At 41.7% G+C, this 17,291-nt stretch overlaps 1 protein-coding gene across 1 annotated transcript in view; it reads left to right on the top strand.

Moving 5' to 3' along the window:
• The window catches only part of HAO1 (hydroxyacid oxidase 1), a 64,472-nt gene extending 52,337 nt beyond the window's left edge, over window positions 1-12,135 (top strand). The window contains exons 6-8 of the mRNA XM_006098384.2: window positions 9,022-9,180; window positions 9,296-9,365; window positions 11,471-12,135. Coding sequence (XP_006098446.1) covers window positions 9,022-9,180; window positions 9,296-9,365; window positions 11,471-11,541 — 300 coding nt within the window. The 3' untranslated portion in view covers window positions 11,542-12,135. The remainder of the gene's footprint in view (window positions 1-9,021; window positions 9,181-9,295; window positions 9,366-11,470) is intronic.
• Window positions 12,136-17,291: the final 5,156 nt, after the last annotated feature.

Genomic DNA, 17,291 nt, shown 5'->3' with positions numbered 1-17,291 from the left:
AACCAGGCCGGCAAGGGTGTTAGTGAGGGATGACCACAACAGACAAGTAGCTGCATGGGGCAACCCAGGACAGCTGGGAGATTAGTGAGAGACGCCCAAATGCCTGAACAGCAGGCTGTGTGGAGTAACCAGACCAGCAGGGGGTCCATGAGGGACAACCAGGTCAGCAGGGGGTTCAGTTAGGAGTGGCTAGGCAGGCAAGGAGGGGGCAGTTGTGGGTGACCAGGCCGGCAGGGGGGGCAGTTAGGGGCGATCAGGCCAGCATGCAGAGGCAGTGAGGGGCAATCAGGCTGGCAGGCAGGTGAGCAATTAGGAGCCAGCAGTCCAGGATTGCGAGAGGGATGTCCGACTGCCGGTTTAGGGCCGATCCCCGGGATCAGGCCTAAACCAGCAGTTGAACATCCCCCAAGGGGTTCTGGATTGGAGAGGTTGCAGGCTGGGCTGAGAGAACCACCCCCCCCCCCCACCCCCGGTACACGAATTTCATGTACTGGGCCTCTAGTTATAACATAAAAGTCCAAAGAAGAGGAGCTAACAGATAGTTGCAGTATTTGCAAAAGGCTTTGGTGGAGTTTGAGATCATTGGTACAACTATGACAAGAAGTCAGAGGTAGGGAAAGATTGCATTTTCCTGTGGATATAGGGGTTGAAAGCTGTAGAGAAATGGTAGGTGGTTGGGAAAGGAGATGAAATCCTATGGCCCAGGTGAGGGGAGGTAGCCTGCAACCCAGATCAATCATCAGAATCTCCAGGGATGGGGAGCAGAGGCACCAGTAATATTTAAAGCTACTCAGGAGATTCCAATGTGCACCTGTGGTTTTTATACACTGTATACTCTGTGCTAGGCAAATTAGAGTCCAAAATGTATACTAATAAAAGGGTAATATGCTAATTAAACCGGGTCAACTGGACATCTCCCGGATGTCCGAATTCCTTCCTGACAAAGCCACGGTGGTGGGGGCCGAGGCAGAGGCGGTTAGGGGCGATCAGGCTGGCAGGGGAACAAGCAGTTAGGGGTGAGATCAGGCTGGTGCGGGGGAGCAAGTAGTTAGGGGGTGATTAGGCTGCCAGGGGAGGGCAGTTGGAGGCGATCAGCCTGGCAGGGAGGGCAGTTGGGGGGCAATCAGGCCAGCAAGGGAGGGCAGTTAGGTGGTGATCAGGGTGATCAGGCAGGCTGGCACAGGTGGTTAGGGGCAATCAGGCTGGCAGGCAGGCGAGCGGTTAGGATCGGGCCTAAACCGGCAGTAGGACATCCCCCAAGGGATCCCAGATTGGAGACGGTACAGGCTGGGCTGAGGGACAGCCCCCCTCTGTGCACGAATTTTGTGCACTGGACCTCTAGTCTAGATATAAAAGTAAACCAAATTGGCTGGAAAAATGTGGTACTGAGTTAAAACTATAAAGGAGAGCAGTTAACCCCAAGATCAATAGAGGCACTGGGGCAGATTTTGAGATCAAGAATTAGGGACCCAGAAATAGGTAAAAAGTCATGAAGATAGACACATATCCTGGAGTGAATTTCATGGATCCATATCCAGAATGGGGTCAGGAGCTAGAGTGGGTGTGGTATTTAAAAGTAGTTATCTTCCATGTTGTTCACTTGTGGGAACTCGGCCACAATTCTTTTAGATGAGGCAATGGTTTTGCTGTTGCCTTGCACCTCTGCTCTGTCTCCATGTGGACCCCTGCTTTTACAGGTGTGAGCCTAAATGTGGAATGGGCTATGTTTGGGGAATTTCAAGTAATCCATTTTGTTTGCAGTGCCTGGTTGGCGTGGACAGGTCAGGGAGGAGGATTTTCTTCCATATGATATACAATAGAAGCGCCTTGATTTAGCAGCAATGAATCTTAGAAATTGGATTTTGGCACGACAGGAGGCAGGAAGATCAGTTAGGTGGCCAAGGGAAGAGAGAAGGGCCCGAATTACGACAGGGCAGAGGGCATCAATTTCTATTCTAAACCTTAGTTTTTCTCATTTGTTAAAGTTTAAACATCATTACATTATTTCTTTCGTGACTATACTTCTTTGGCTAATCTCTTCACCTTTTATCCTAAAATCTGATTTATTATAGGCAAAGTAAGCTAAGATTATGTAACAAAACTAAAAAAAGTATGTTTACCAAACCATGTGGATGGACTTTCCAGACCACCATCTCTGATCTGGACCACCATATGTATTTTCCCCCTTTTGTCAGAATCATTCCGTCATAGTTGCTATAATGAATGCCTTTCATTGGGATGACCAGTTGATTCAAACAACTGGAAGTAGAATAGAACGAGTAATTTAGTCAAGTGGTAGTGGGTTATTGTTTTATTGAACTAGCAGGTTTGATTTAATTAAATCCATAGACAGTTGTATAGGTCTTAGAGCAGACTAAATGACTAGAAGGGATATTGGGTACACATATCTGTACTCACAGTTTTCCCTCAAACACTAGTGATAGAAACAAACCAAGTCTTTGCACACTGTAGGATTACACTGTCAAGACTTTCTTTTAACTTTATTTTTATTGTTGACACTGTTACAGATGTTCCCATTCTCCCCCTGCCCCTTAGCCAACTCCACCCAGCCCCAGCCCTCCACCCGCTTCCCTCTGGCCCTCACCTCACCACTGTCTGTGTCTATGGATTATGCATATATGTCCTTCGGCTAATCTCTTCACCTTTTATCTCTAGTCTCCTCCACTCCCCTCCCCTCTGACAGCTCTCAGTCTGTTCCATGTATCCATGCCTCTGGTTCTATTTTGTTCATCACTTTATGTTATTATTTATTTATTTAAATTTATTTTTATTGTTGAAAGTATTACAGATGTCCCCTTTTTTTTCCCCATTGACCCCCCCCTCCACCCCACCCCCACGTCTCCGCCCCTAGGCCTTCACCTCACTATTGTCTGTGTCCATAGGTTATGTATATATGCATGTAAATTCTTTGGTTAATCTCTCCTCACCCCCACCCCACCCCACCCTCCACCTTGTTTTCAGCTCTTTCTGATTCAGCCTTACTTATCAGGGAGCCGTATTTTTAGGTGATTTTAAATGTTGCCTGCAGGTAAATAGAGGCGGAGAGCCTCCTCTGGGCAGGGAGGAGAAGCTGGTCACAGCTCCTGGCTTTTTTGCAGATTTATGCCTCTCTTATGTATGGAGACACTGACTTAGTGTGCGGGCCAAATTAAGTTTGTTTTCTAAAAATAAAATCTAAATCTGCTGAAATCAAATCTAACTAGATTTTAAGGGAAAAAATATCTAAATGGTGTGGTTTCTTTCCCTCTGGCTGAGGGGATATGGAAACTTATCTAAAAGGGCTTTTTGAGCTGTGGTCTCAGAGACTTCTAAGAAAAACAGTGACCCTCCCCTTTGCATGCTGTGCCTGAGAGAGGAGTGCTTGCTTGAGTTTTGCCTCATAGAGTGAATTGAAGGCCCATGATGGTGAGAGAAATATGAGAAAGGATTCGGTTTACAGGAAGATGTTTTTCCCTCCGTATGTGGGTTTTGAGGTAAGTGGCAAAAGGCTTAGAGGAGGCTGTGTTGTAAGACTTTTCAGTAGATACACAGAAGGACTTGCTGTCCTGCAGATTATGTGACATCATAAGTCAGAGCTAAAGAGGCAGAGTGATGTCACCGAAATAGGAGTCTAGAGTCATAGTTTCAAGTCCTTGTCTTGCCTTTTCTCAGGGGTGTGACCTGGGTGAGCAAGTTGCTTAAACTTTTCAGCTTGAGCATCTTCATCGTTTTGTGTTGATTGCGAAAAGAAAGCAGCTGGACTATATGATTTCTACATTTCTATAAATCACCAAGTTCCCTTGGATGGGAAATTCTTATCACTAAGAATCTTACTTCATTCAGCTTGATATCACACTATTGAGAACCCCTGCCAGACCTCTGCTATACCCAAAAGGCATTAAAAATTAAGCTCATGTCAAGGTCCTTATCTGCAAGGTAATAATGTGACCACGACTGATCTTGAAGTAATTAGAGAACAATATGACATAATCAAATCAATTTCCAAAATCTATAGTACTGAACATCGCAAATTGGGGTTTAAAGGTAGATTCTCTCGAGCCATTGAACCATAGCAGCAATATTTCTTTTCAATTTTTGTTTTGATGCTAATGGGACCCATCTTTAAACTTATGAATATGCCATTCTTTTCTAATGAAAATTTTAAACTGCAGAAGATTTTCTTAAAATAAGTATTTGGGTTGTTAAGTCAAGTGTTTCTTGATTCCTTGGGCTCTTCTATGAGATCTAAAATATTTTATTTTCCTTTTAAAAGAGATTCATGCAATTCTATCTTTGAGAAACACTTGATGTATTAGCTAGCTTTTGCTGTGTAACTTACTGGCCAAAATTCCATAGCCATTTACTTATGTCACAATTTTGTGAGTTGGCAATTCAATCTGAGATTGTCTGGGACAGTGGTTCTCAACCTTCTGGCCCTTTAAATACAGTTCCTCATGTTGTGACCCAACCATAAAATTATTTTCGTTGCTACTTCATAACTGTAATGTTGTTACTGTTATGAATCGTAATGTAAATATCTGATATGCAGGATGGTCTTAGGCGACCCCTGTGAAAGGGTCGTTGACCGCCAAAGGGGTCGCGACCCACAAGTTGAGAACCGCTGGTCTGGGAGGTTATTCTGGTGTTGGCTGGGCTCACTCCTAATGCATCTGTGGTCAGCTGCTGGGTCTACTTGGACAGGCTGGTGTAGGCTGACATCAGCAGGAACAGCTTTTAATTGTCTAACATCTAGCACATTAGCTGAGCCGGTTCTCATGAGGTGGCAGACATCTGAGATTAAGTGCAAGCACGCAAGGCCTCTTGGGACCTAGGCTTAGAACAGACATATTGTCGCTTCTCTCCTATTGTGTTGGTCACAAAGGCTAGTTTAAACTCAAGGGGGGAAGGAAATAGACTCTTCTGGTCATATTTCTCCCCTGTGATGGGAGGAGGTGAAATGTCACATTGCAAGGAAACGAAGACATTTTTGCAATTGCAAGTAAGCAGGGGTTGCCTATGTGGGCCAATGATTTTCTAAGTGGGCTTAATAGAAACTCCCCAGGGATGCCTGGCACAGTGTGATGGGCAAGCCAGAGAGTCAGGGAAGAATTTGTGGGCAGTGGCCTGGACTCCTTTGTTTTTCAACTCTGGTTTTGCTTGCTTTTGTTTATGTTCAATTGCTTTGGTTTGAAACCTTGAAAGGGTTCCAACCCTAAAATGTTAGAAATTAGGGATATAATAATGGAGGCAACAGGAAGGGAGAAAGGCGAGAGCTCCCCGTGAGTGGGAGTTCTGGAGGACCAGGAGCATCCTTGGGAGAGTGTGGCTTGAGTGGGAACGGCAAAGAGGTGTCCCTGTCCTTTGGATCCATGTGGGATTCTTCTTGCATCTCTGAGATTTTCTTTTCAGACTCTTTAAGCCACCCGGCATAGTGACTTGAATATACCAGGTCCTCAATAAAGTGTTTGATAAGTCGATGAATGGATGGGTAAGTGAGCAATAGTACATTGGCATTTACCATATTTTTTTCTGTATATTAAACCCACTGGAGTTAAGGCCACAACTAGTTGTCTAAAGAATCACTAAGGAAAGAAAAGCTGAAATGAATGGTCTCTTAGATGTGTAGCAAGCTGAAAAGAAGGAAACATAACAGAGTCATAAAATAGTGGATTTGTCTACGATATTTATTTATTTAATCTCCCCTGATCAGAATTATTCTCTGAAATACTCAGTAAAATTGCAATAAAGGGGGAAAAAAGGGAGGAGGAGGATAGAAATCCTCAGCAAACGAATAGAACAGACTTGTCCACAGACACATGCAACACCAATCTGGGTTCCTTTTTATAACCCAGGATTCACATTTAAATTATCCGTAACAGTTTCCTTTTAGGCCAGGCCGGGCATTGGAAATAACCTAAAGAGACTTGAGTTGCGTGACTTTGAAAATGTGTATTGAACCCGAGCTAGCTAATATTATTCTTTGGTTCTGGTTTCAAATGGGGAAATATGCTTAATTATAGCTTGCATCATCCCTTGGAAATTGTAGCATTTCTATGTTGATGTAACTTGCCTGACTGTAAAAGGAGGACTATGTATAGGTAAAGGGGCATATGTAAATGGATCCAAAGCATGTTTGGCAAGGCAGAGAAGCCAAAAGGGAAAAGAGGAAAATCACAGTACTTGCCAAACATTTAGGGGCCGCACGCCAAATGTTGCCTTCACTTCCTCCAAATCTGTTGCCGGGTTTGGTCTTCAGCCTTTTACATAAAACTCTTTTTAAGTTTTGCCTCTAAAATTTTAGGGGTGAAGTGGGAAAAACTTCTGAGTGATTTCAGCACAATTATTTTGAGAAAAAACTGCACTTGAATGCATGGTAGCTTTTTCAGCATGCATTTTAAATAGGGATTGGATTTAACTTTAGATTTAAATATGTTGGTATGAATGTGAATAATTTCTATAGATTTTGACCTGCAGGTCACCTTGGGAATTGTTTCCATTCCCAAGTGCAAAGATTTAGATCAAAGTAGCTGACAGTGTCAGCTATTAGCTATGAACTATATTGGCGATTAGCCAACTATATTCACTATTGGCACGTGATGCTATAAAACAAGATTCCAAATTCAGTGTTTTAAACCAACAGTAATTTATTCCCATGAAACTCTGTGTGAACTGCAGGTCTGCTGATATGGACTTGGTACTGGTTAGGTGACTGTGCTCCCAGTTTCAGGTCCAGTTGAGTTTGGCTGGGCTAGCTCTGCTTCCTGAATATTTATCCTGGGGCCAAAGGGGGAAGGAGTGACCAGGGGATTCTCCTCTCATGGCAAATGGCACAGGTGCAAGAGAAAGTTGAGACCCACGAGGGTGTTTAAGGCCTATGCCCAGAAATGACACTCTCCACCTTACATGTTATTTGTCAAAGAAGGTTGCAAGCCCAAGGCCAACATCAAGGACTGGGCAAGTGCACTGAATTAGTTTTTTCTTTTTAGTGGGAAATTGCAAAGTTGCCTTGAAAAATAAGTGGGTTCAGAGTGGTGTGAAAGATCCGGAACAATGATGCAATTTACCAGATCAACCTCTATGAGGATCTTGTGTTCTCTAGTGATGATATAAGCTCATTATCAATTGCCAATCAAGATGAGGACCTTCAAGGTGCATGTGGTCATATCCCTTTAAAAGCAAGAAAGATATTTTCACCCAAGCCAATTAGCTCAGTGGATAAAGCATCTGCCTACGAACTGAAGGATCCCAGATTTGATTCCCATCAAGGGCACATACCTCGGTTGCAGGCTCAATCCCAGGCCCTGGTCGGGGCGCATGTGGGAGGCAACCAATCGATGTGTCTCTGCCACATCAATGCTTCTCTCTCTGTCTCTCCCTCTCCCTTCTACTCTTTCTAAAAATCAATTGAAAAATATCCTAGGGTGAGAATTAAATACACACACACACACACACACACACACACACACACACATATACACATACATCTATCTTCTATATATATAAAAGGCTAAAACGTGTCCCCTAGGGAGTTCGACTAGTTCTACCGGGTCGCTATAACAAGGACTGACTCACTATAACATGCGCTGACCAGGGATGATGCAGAACATGGAGGAGGCGGAGAGACAGTGAGCATAGGCGCTTGAGCAGCGAGGATAGGAGGAAGTTGAGAGGCCGGAAGCTAGCGGGATACCACGTTGTGCCAGGTTGCGGGTGGCGAGTGAGGAGGAGATGGGAGGTAGGAGCTGGAGAACATGATGGGCCCTGATTGCAGGCCAGGCCTAGGGACCCTACCTGTGCACAAATTTCGTGCACTGGGCCTCTAGTATATGTAAAAGCCTAAGCAACTGAACAACCAAATGACCAAAAGACTGGTCGCTATGACACACACTGACCAGGGGGCAGACGCTCAATGCAGGAGCTGCTCCCTGGTGGTCAGTGTGCTCCCACAGCGGGAGCACTGCTCAGCTGACCGCCAGGTGTCAGACGCCAGGCTCACGGCTGGCAAGCACAGCTGTGATGGCACAAGCCTCTCCCACCTCCATGACAGCACTACCGAGCAGCAGCAGCAGGTGCAGCGAGGCCAGGATCGCCTGGCCCGGGCTCGGGGTCCTCCCCAGCTGCCTGCCACTTCGTGCACTACTACATCCCTTGGGGGATGTCGGACTGCCGGTTTCTGACATCCCCTGAGGGGTCCTGGATTGAAGGGTGCAGGCCAGGCTGAGGGATTTGTGCACTGGGCCTCTAATTATTTAATAAAATAATTTATTTATTTACTTATTTATTTTTTCATGGAGACCTATGAACTGGGAGGTCACAGTTTGGTGCCCAGTCAGGGCACACACCAGAGTTGTGGGGCTCAGGCCCCAGTGTGGGGTGTGCAGGAGGGTGGGGGTGGGGGCAGCTGGTCAGTGGTTCTCTCTCATCATTGATGTTTCTATATCTCCCTTTCCCTTCCTCTCTGAAATCAATAAAAATATATTTTAAAATAATAATAAAATAAAATTAGGTTTATATTTTTAAAAATCATGATTTTTGGCCCTAAACAAGTAGCTCAGTTGGTTAGAGCATCATTCCAATACTCCAATGTTTTGGGTTTGATCCCAGTCAGGGCACATACAAGAATATACTGATGCATGCATAAATAGGTGGAACAGCAAAAATTGAATTCTCTCTCTCTCCCTTCTTTTATCTCTATAAAAATCAATACAAAAATAAAATAAAATCATGATCTTTGAATTTGAATATCAGGAACAGAAAAAATATTGTGGTTTCTGAAAGAAAAGAAACCACCCAATTCCAAATGTAGTTTGTTGTTGTTGTGTTTTTGTTTGTTGTTTATTTGTTTTAGTTACTAGCATTTGCACCACTTTTATTTCAGGGGGACTTTACTGTTGACTCCAAATCTACTTAGCTTCTTTTACTCTGAGCCCTAGTCAGATGGTCAGTGGGCTGTGGGTGTTGAGTGGGGTAACAGTGCATCATGTAGAGTATTGTCTCATAATTGACCTCTTCTTTCCACAGATTGATGCTCTGCCCGAAATCGTGGAGGCCGTTGAAGAGAAGGTGGAAGTCTTCCTGGATGGGGGTGTCCGGAAAGGCACTGATGTTCTGAAAGCTCTGGCCCTGGGAGCCAAGGCTGTGTTTGTGGGGAGACCAATCATTTGGGGTTTGGCTTCCAAGGTAATTGGAGGACAAATAAATAAATACATAAAACAGGATAACTCAACAGTGAAATAAGTACATGAAACAAGCCAGAATGACTTACCCAAAAAATCTGTCTCTCTTCCTTGTTTAGGGAGAGAAAGGTGTTCAAGATGTCCTTGAGATACTAAAGGAAGAATTCCGGTTGGCCATGGCTCTGAGTGGTAAGATTTGTATTTGCAATTTACAACTTTTTTTTATAAGTATCTTTTTATTGATTTCAGAGAGAAAGGGAGGGGGAGAGAGAGATAGAAACATCAATGATGAGAGAGAATCATTGATTGGCTGCCTCCTGCACATCCCACATTGGGGATCGAGCCCGCAACCCGGGCATGTGTCCTGACCAGAAATTGAACTGTGACCTCCTGGTTCATAGGTCAACACTCAATCACTGAGCTACACTGGTTGGGCTACAACTTTCTTTTCTTCCAGTGGTCATTAAGGCAAGGCTCCTTGGTGGGGAGAAGTGAATTTGAGGAGTAAGGAGATGGAATTATTTTGGGCTGTAATTAAATTTAAGTCAGCTCCATATTTATAACTCTAGTGCCAAGCACCCTCTGAACTAAGGAACTCTGCAGAGTGCACAGTCTGTAACACTCACTTAGCCTCTATGAAAGTCTTTTCGGGATATTTGGGTAATGATGAGTACATTCAGGGTGAATGCTACATCATACTCTTCCTCACTTCATAGCACATGAACAATAAATCTAACTGGTGAGGCAACACCTGTACTTGGATGTCTAAGTGGCATCTCAGACTCTACCTGTTCAAAACTAAACTGCTAACTTTTCCTATTAAAACTTGCTTCACCTGCAGACTCTTCAATCTCAGTTCGCATTATCACCATTGTTTCAGGTACTCAGATGAAAAATCTCAAGTCATTCTTGACTTTTCTTTTGCCTCACACCCTTACATCTGCAGAGGCTCCATCTGAAAAATATAATCAGAATCTGACCTCACCTACCACCTCCACTGCCATCACTCTGGCCAGAGCCATCATCATCTCTCTTCACCTTGGATATTCCGATAGTCTCTCTGTGTATCCTTCCCATCATTTCTCTCCCCTTGCGACTTACATGTCTGTCTGTCTATCCTTGCCTACATCTTCCTTCAAGCCCATTCTGATCACAGTAGTCAGATTACTTCAAATCATGTCACTCTTCTCAACAGAATGCCCACCTGTTCCGGGTTTATTCAGAGTAAAGGCCAATGGTGTATAAGGCCCTATGCGGTTTGACCTCTCTCACCTCTCTGACCTCAACTCCTGCTATTGTCACCATTGCTTATTCTGCCCAGGGTTCGTTTATCTCCCGGCTGTTCCTTGTCTATGCCAGACATGTTTCAGCCTTGGGGCTCTTCCCCCAGATATGTACATGGTTGATTCCTTCACACCCTTCAAGTCACACTTACACTGCACTTTCTCAAAGGGCCCCATCCTGACCACCCTATTTAAAATGGCAACTTGCTCTCTGCCCACCCACTCAGCTTCCAGTTTTCTTTCCCTATCATTCTTTCATTATTTTATCATAGCACCCATCACCTTCTATAGATCATCTATCTTATGATTTATTTTTTAAGTTATATGCATTATGTAGCATTTCTTTCCTCTCTAGAATGTAAGAAGCACAAGGCAGTGATCTTTGTCTATAGTCTTCACTGCAGTATTTCTAGTGTGTAGAGCAGTGCCTGGCACATAAACAATATTTGCAGAATGAACGAATAAATAAATAAGCAGCATTATTACTAGGAACTGTTTTGGATTTGACTCAGATGGACCTCTACATGCAAAGAATGACCTTGAGTTAATTATCAAATCCCCAACTTTTGAAGATAATGAGCGCTTCTTTTTCTGTGATCCGTATCACCCTGATTGTCTATGTAGATAGACTCCCCAAGATCAATGGTCTACTCACTACTGTGCTGAGTCTGTGTGGACACAGCCTCAGTGAGAAGAATGCCATTCTGTGAATCCTCACTCTGCATTTTAATTTGCTACAGACACATCCTAAAAGAGAGCTTTCAGCCACTGGCTCTTTATTAAATGTGGCAGAAAGAATATACTCTTTGTGTTAATAAAAATATGTGCCAGTCATTTTGTGTTAAGGACTGTTTAGGTAATAAAAATGGTCTCATGCCACATAAGATTTGGCAAGGCTACCTTGAATCATAAACCTTACATTTGTCAAGTTTTACATTCCTTGGGAAAACGATTACCTGCCTGATTATTATTGCATTCATTTCATATTAAATGTATGCATTATTTTTTCAGGGTGCCAGAATGTGAAAGCCATCGACAAGACATTGGTGAGGAAAAATCCTTTGGCCCTTTCCAAGATCTGACAGTGCACAATATTTTCCCATCTGTATTATTTTTTTTCCAGCATGTATTACTTGACAAAGAGACACTGTGCAGAGGGTGACCACAGTCTGTAATTCCCCGCTTCGATACAAAGGGTGTCGTTCTTCTCCAACAAAATAGCAATCCCTTTTAGTTCATTGCTTTTGACTTTTCAATGGGTGTCCTAGGAACCTTTTAGAAAGAAATGGACCTGCATCCTGGAAATATATTAACTGTTAAAAAGAAAACATTGAAAATGTGTTTAGACAACGTCATCCCTTGGCAGGCTAACGTGCTGAAAAACAAAAGATATCCTTTGGTAAACTTGAAGGTAGCTAATGCTGAGGTGAAAAGATAATGATCACACTGTTTATTAGCCTGCATTGTGTTTAGATACCCATAAAACACTGTTCTTAAATTATAAGCTCAGGTTCCAAAGGTTCAACATGCCTGGGAGACTTGGATTCACAACACTGACGAGGTAGCACTTGATAGAATTGGGATGAGTGGGTGGTAATTTGTGATTTTCTAGGTACTTTTTTAATACCCTGAGCTGTGCTACTTCTTTGAATGTAGATTTTCATTCCCATCTTCAGTGTCTGAATATACCTGAATATTTTGTGACATACATTGCTTTCTAACCAGAAAGAAATAAAACATTATTTTGAAAAGAGTATATCTGGCCCATTTGCAACAATATGGAATTTAACCATGTTACTTTCTTAATGCTAATTGGTTCCCTATTACTCCATGCATGCTGCATTATTTCTCATACTGTCTAGTTCCTCTTCTTTATTCTCTCGCTTCTTTCCATCACAACCGTGTGCAAACCTAGCTACATTATTTGTGAGGATCATGCCCAATGAAAATGTCAGCCCCTTGTTCAAAAAGTAAGAAAAAGCTTTTCTTTTCTTCTACAGTTTTTCTCTTAATCTGTCATGGTATCTTTTATATGCCATTTAATGCCACCTTTCCTTGGGCACGGGGATATGCACAGAGCGAGTGCAGACCCTCACAGGTGCCTGGGACACGATCCTGTGACCTGCCCCAACTCTACCTTGTCACTGGGTGAGATAGAAGCCAAGGATTCATTCAGGGGAGGTGAGGAGATGGTGGGGGATGAGACAATGTGTGAACCTAGGCTCCAGGTCCCCAGCTTATCTCTTTGGTTCATTATAAAAAATGAACTCAAAGATGAAATTATTAAGAATTTTAAGCCAACAGCCATAGAACATTAAACCCAGGCATGAGGCCCCTTTTTTAGTGTGGAGTCCTGTGCAGCTTCACTGGTTGCCCACAGAGGCCAACTTTTAGATTTATCCCCAAACCAGTCATATGATGGATTATAGGTGGACTTGGTAGTCAGTGTAATTTTGAGATTGATTTTTCACCAACTCCCTGGTTGTTCAACCACTGTTAAGTACTGAGTGAAACAAATAAGAAAAACACTGCCTTAAAATAAGATCATTATATTATGTCTTATTGTTTTACTGGAGGCCTGGTGCATGGGATTCGTGCACTGGTGTGGGGCGTGGCCTGTGGGGATCGGCCCGCTGTGGGAGCACCACTCATCCCGGTCAGCCCAGCGGTGCTCCCACTGTGGGAGCACACTGACCACCAGGGGGCAGTTCCTGCACTGAGTATCTGCCTCTTGGTGGTCACTGCACATCATAGCGACTGGTCGACTGGTCGTTCTGGTCATTCCACCATTCGGTCGCTGGGCTTTTATTATATAGGATTATTAAGGATCTCACTTTCTTTGTCTTTCTTTCTTTAAATTCTAGAAATTTCATAAATACTATGATGGACACAAACATTGATCTTTTGTTCTGAAATTATATTTAAATCTGATAAAATAGAATTCTTTAATCTTCTAAAAAGAAATAGTTACCTCTTCATGTTTAGTTCAAGCAGAAAGAAGGAATATTACTGTCATATCATGTAACTATTTCATGCTTTTTAAAGTAATATTAATAGATTAATAGGTATATAATAAGCACCTCTGATTTCCCCAACTGATTTAGAAAGACTTTTCTGTTGGCAAAGAACACTCACTCTAGTTACACTGGAGTATGTGGTTGGATGGTGACGTGCTAAAAAGCTGGTAACTTCCCAGCAAATGGAGCTCCACATATGGTCTTTTAAGTACATTTTATGCAAGTTACATGAAAATAGGATTAATGGTCTTAATTTGTGAATTTCTAGATGCTTTTATGGCCCTCTGAGAGCCATGCTCCCTCCTGGAATGTAGATTTCCATTTTTTTTTTCTTCAGAGTTGCAATATAACTGAATACTTTGTGATCTGTATTGTTTCCATAGTCAAACTGATGTAAAGTTGTCTTTACCTTTTGGGGGAGTGTTTCCCGTCCAGTTGTAGCAATACTGAATCCGAAACTATCTGGTAGCTAAAACAGGAATGGCGTGTGTGAGTTGCACATCATTTCTGGGGAATTTTTTACTTGAAGTTGATAGAAATGCTTTGAGGAAGCCAATTAATTTTTCTGTGTTTTAGTTTGTTGAAATATGTTGAGGGAGGGGTTGTAGGGCCGGGACAGTTAATGCAGGCCAAGTCTGCTTTTCTTGTACGTCATTCAACATGTGTAGTGCTCCAGAGTAGTGTTTCTCAGCCTGTGGACGCATTATAGTCACTAGAGGGCATGTTGAAGCAGATTTCTGGGCCCCTCCTATAGATTCTGATTGAGCAGGTATGGAGTGGGGCCTGACATGGTCCCAGGTGAGGCTGATACTGCTTGTCTGGGCATCATACTTTGAGAACCACTGGTCTAGCCTAGAGTAAGGAGCATCAAATCAGATTTGCTAGTAATGAGCTATAGAAATGATCCCTGAAAGTATAAAAAGCTGTGGTCCATTGACCCAATGGAATACTTACTGCTCAGCTGTAAAAAAAGAAGAAAATCTTACCTTTTGTGACAGCATGGATAGATGTGGAGAGTGTTATGCTAAGTGAAGTAAGCCAGTAAGGAAAGACAAATACCATGCGATTTCACTCACATGTGGAATCTAATGAACAAAATAAACAAAATAGAAATAAAGATTTTCAATGTTGGAGAATAATGTTGTCAATATTGAGCAGGTCATGTTAAACATGGTTGTTGTCCCCGTCTGGCCCATGAGTCACAAGTTCCCCAGGCTTGTAACATCTTATCCTCACAGGTGTTTCTCTCATGGCTAAAATCACTCTTATGCACTTACATAGAAGCATGCCTGAGACCTAGCAGTGATGGGTGACTGCCAACGGCATTTGCCAGAATCTCTTGTTTAAATTTGCTTATATTCTGCTACCAGGAAGAATGTGGGTGTGGGATAAACTTGCTTCTTTCCACCAGTTTTGGGGTGCCCGTGTTCCCAGGCCTGCAGGAATGAATTAAATGGTATTGACTGCATCTGTGTCATTGCTGTTTTAGTCATTCATGTGTTTATCTTGTCAAAATATTGGCGATTGTGACATAGCTTTAGAGGGCTGTGGTGGTTAGTATAACATGAAAGGAAGTTGTGGCTTACTCTCAAACAGGGAGAAAAGACTTTTCATTGTCAAATGTATAATTTATTTACTGTCTGATTGACTGTATTGCATATCAGTTGCATAGCAACAGAACAAAGTTTGTCTGTTTAGGAAAGTCTGAAGGTTGCTTATAACATAAAGATAGAAGATGCTTTCTGAACTTCCATTTGCTTCAAAGTGTACTCTGTCACACGCCAATTATAGAACGACACCAGGATGAGAATTTATTTTAAATAATATAAATGTTAACTCAAATGATAGAAGCTATTATTATGTACTTATCGGATGGAAGCTCTTATCTGTTTTAAAAGATGCAATTTCCTGCCCTTATTCAAATCTAACTTGAGCAACACTTATCTTCTTTCCTCCCTAATGTAGTTGCCCAGAGTTGGTTGGAGAAATAAAGAATGCTTCTTTTTATTCAGTTTCTCTACTGAAATTTTTCTGAAGATTATTTTAGGTAATGAGCATAGGTTCAGTTGAAAATTTTCCAGGATCTTCTGAGCACGAAGAGTTGTGTTACCCTGAATAATGCCAAAACAAGGGCTGGAATTCAAGTGAGCAATAAATTTGATTTTGTTTGTTCCTTTGATTCAGCATCATTGGGGAAAAGATTCTGGCTTGGTTTCCTGCCTTTATTTTCTGGTTAGATCATCTACCTTTAAAGCTGTTTAACCCTACCTCCCATCCCCCCCACCCCCCATTATGGTCACAGTCTTTAGTCTGTTTCTAACAGTGGGAACTTCTTATTGAGTCATTTATGATAATGTCCTCCCTTACTACCTCACTAAAGAGAAGTGAAGGCCAATCTTCCTGAAAGCATTGGGTTAGGTTTCTGAAGATCTGAGTGACTAACTGGGTGAACCATTATTTCCCCTTATGACCCTCAGATTCTTAGCTATGAAATGAGGACATAGCATAGTGAAATACGTAAGAATATATCGTGAATTATACATCAACATTTAAAGTCTTATTCGTAAGAATTATTATCAGGAGAGATAGTATAACAAGTTCCACTTTGTATTTTTTTTTACAGTACTTATTTAAGAAAATAAACTGATGAACAAAATAGACATAGAAGCATGACATAGACATAGAAGCATGGAACAGAATGAGGAATCTCAGAGGGAAGGTGGAGGAGGGTGGTGGGTGGGAAGAGATCAACCAAAGAACTTACATGCATATATGCATAACCCATGGACTCAGATAACAGGGTGGTGGAGGCCTGCGGTGGGGAACGGGGGCAGGCTATAAGGGGCCAAAGGGAGAAAAAGGGGGACATGTGTAATACTTTCAGCAATAAAGATTTAAAAAAATTCAAGCAATTCACAGAATAAAAACAAAAATCACCACAGATTTTACTACATAGAGATCATTGTTATTTGTATCAGGTGAATATGATTTCAGATATTGCTACATGTGTGTAATAAATAGCAGTTGTATATATAGATAGAAATGGCTTTACTGAAATAAACTATACAATAAATGGTACATTTAAGTAAAATATGCAATTTAGTTTTACTTGAATTTAGTAGAAGATAAAGTAAAATTGAAGAAATTCTTAAAATTAAGGTAAATGCTTCTTTGAAAAAGAAATATAGCTTAAAAGTACCTGCACATTGTATTTATTTATTATTATTTTTCTTTAACAAGTAGTTGAGTTTATTTATTTATTTTATATATATTTTAAATTTATCTTTATTGTTGAAAGTATTACAGATCAGTGGTTAGAGTAATTTTTTGTTTCTGGCATATACATGTTTCAATTTTAGACAGTATCAGTTCTCTCATTGTTATAAAAATATATAAATTAGCCTTACACTTCCTCTTCCTTCCTCTTTCCTCCTCTTCTGTCCAAATTTTGTTAATATGTTTTGATTTTAATATCATCAAAGTATAAAACATTCTCTTCTGTAACAATAACTTCTAAAATCATTTATTATTAATTTCCATTGAAATGGGTTCACTACTTACTATAAGCTTCTCCATTCCCCACTGAACTTTTATTCCCTTCTTCTTGGTTCCCTGGATTTCATTGCAAATTGTATTTTCAAGTATAGCTGTATTCCTTGAGTTTGTGTGTGTTTAAAATCTGCCTGATGCTTTGTATTTGAATGATAGGTTAGATGAGTATGATATTTTTGGGTCACACTTTTTGCAGACATTTTGGATTGCTATCTGTCATTACCTTGGATGTGGAGAAATTGAGACCTGCCTGCTTTCATCTC

This window comes from Myotis lucifugus, unplaced genomic scaffold, assembly GCF_000147115.1.
Source record: "Myotis lucifugus unplaced genomic scaffold, Myoluc2.0 scaffold_232, whole genome shotgun sequence".
Lineage (NCBI taxonomy): Eukaryota > Metazoa > Chordata > Mammalia > Chiroptera > Vespertilionidae > Myotis > Myotis lucifugus.
Note: the sequence above shows the minus strand (reverse complement) of the source record. Positions and strands in the feature narration are given on the sequence as shown.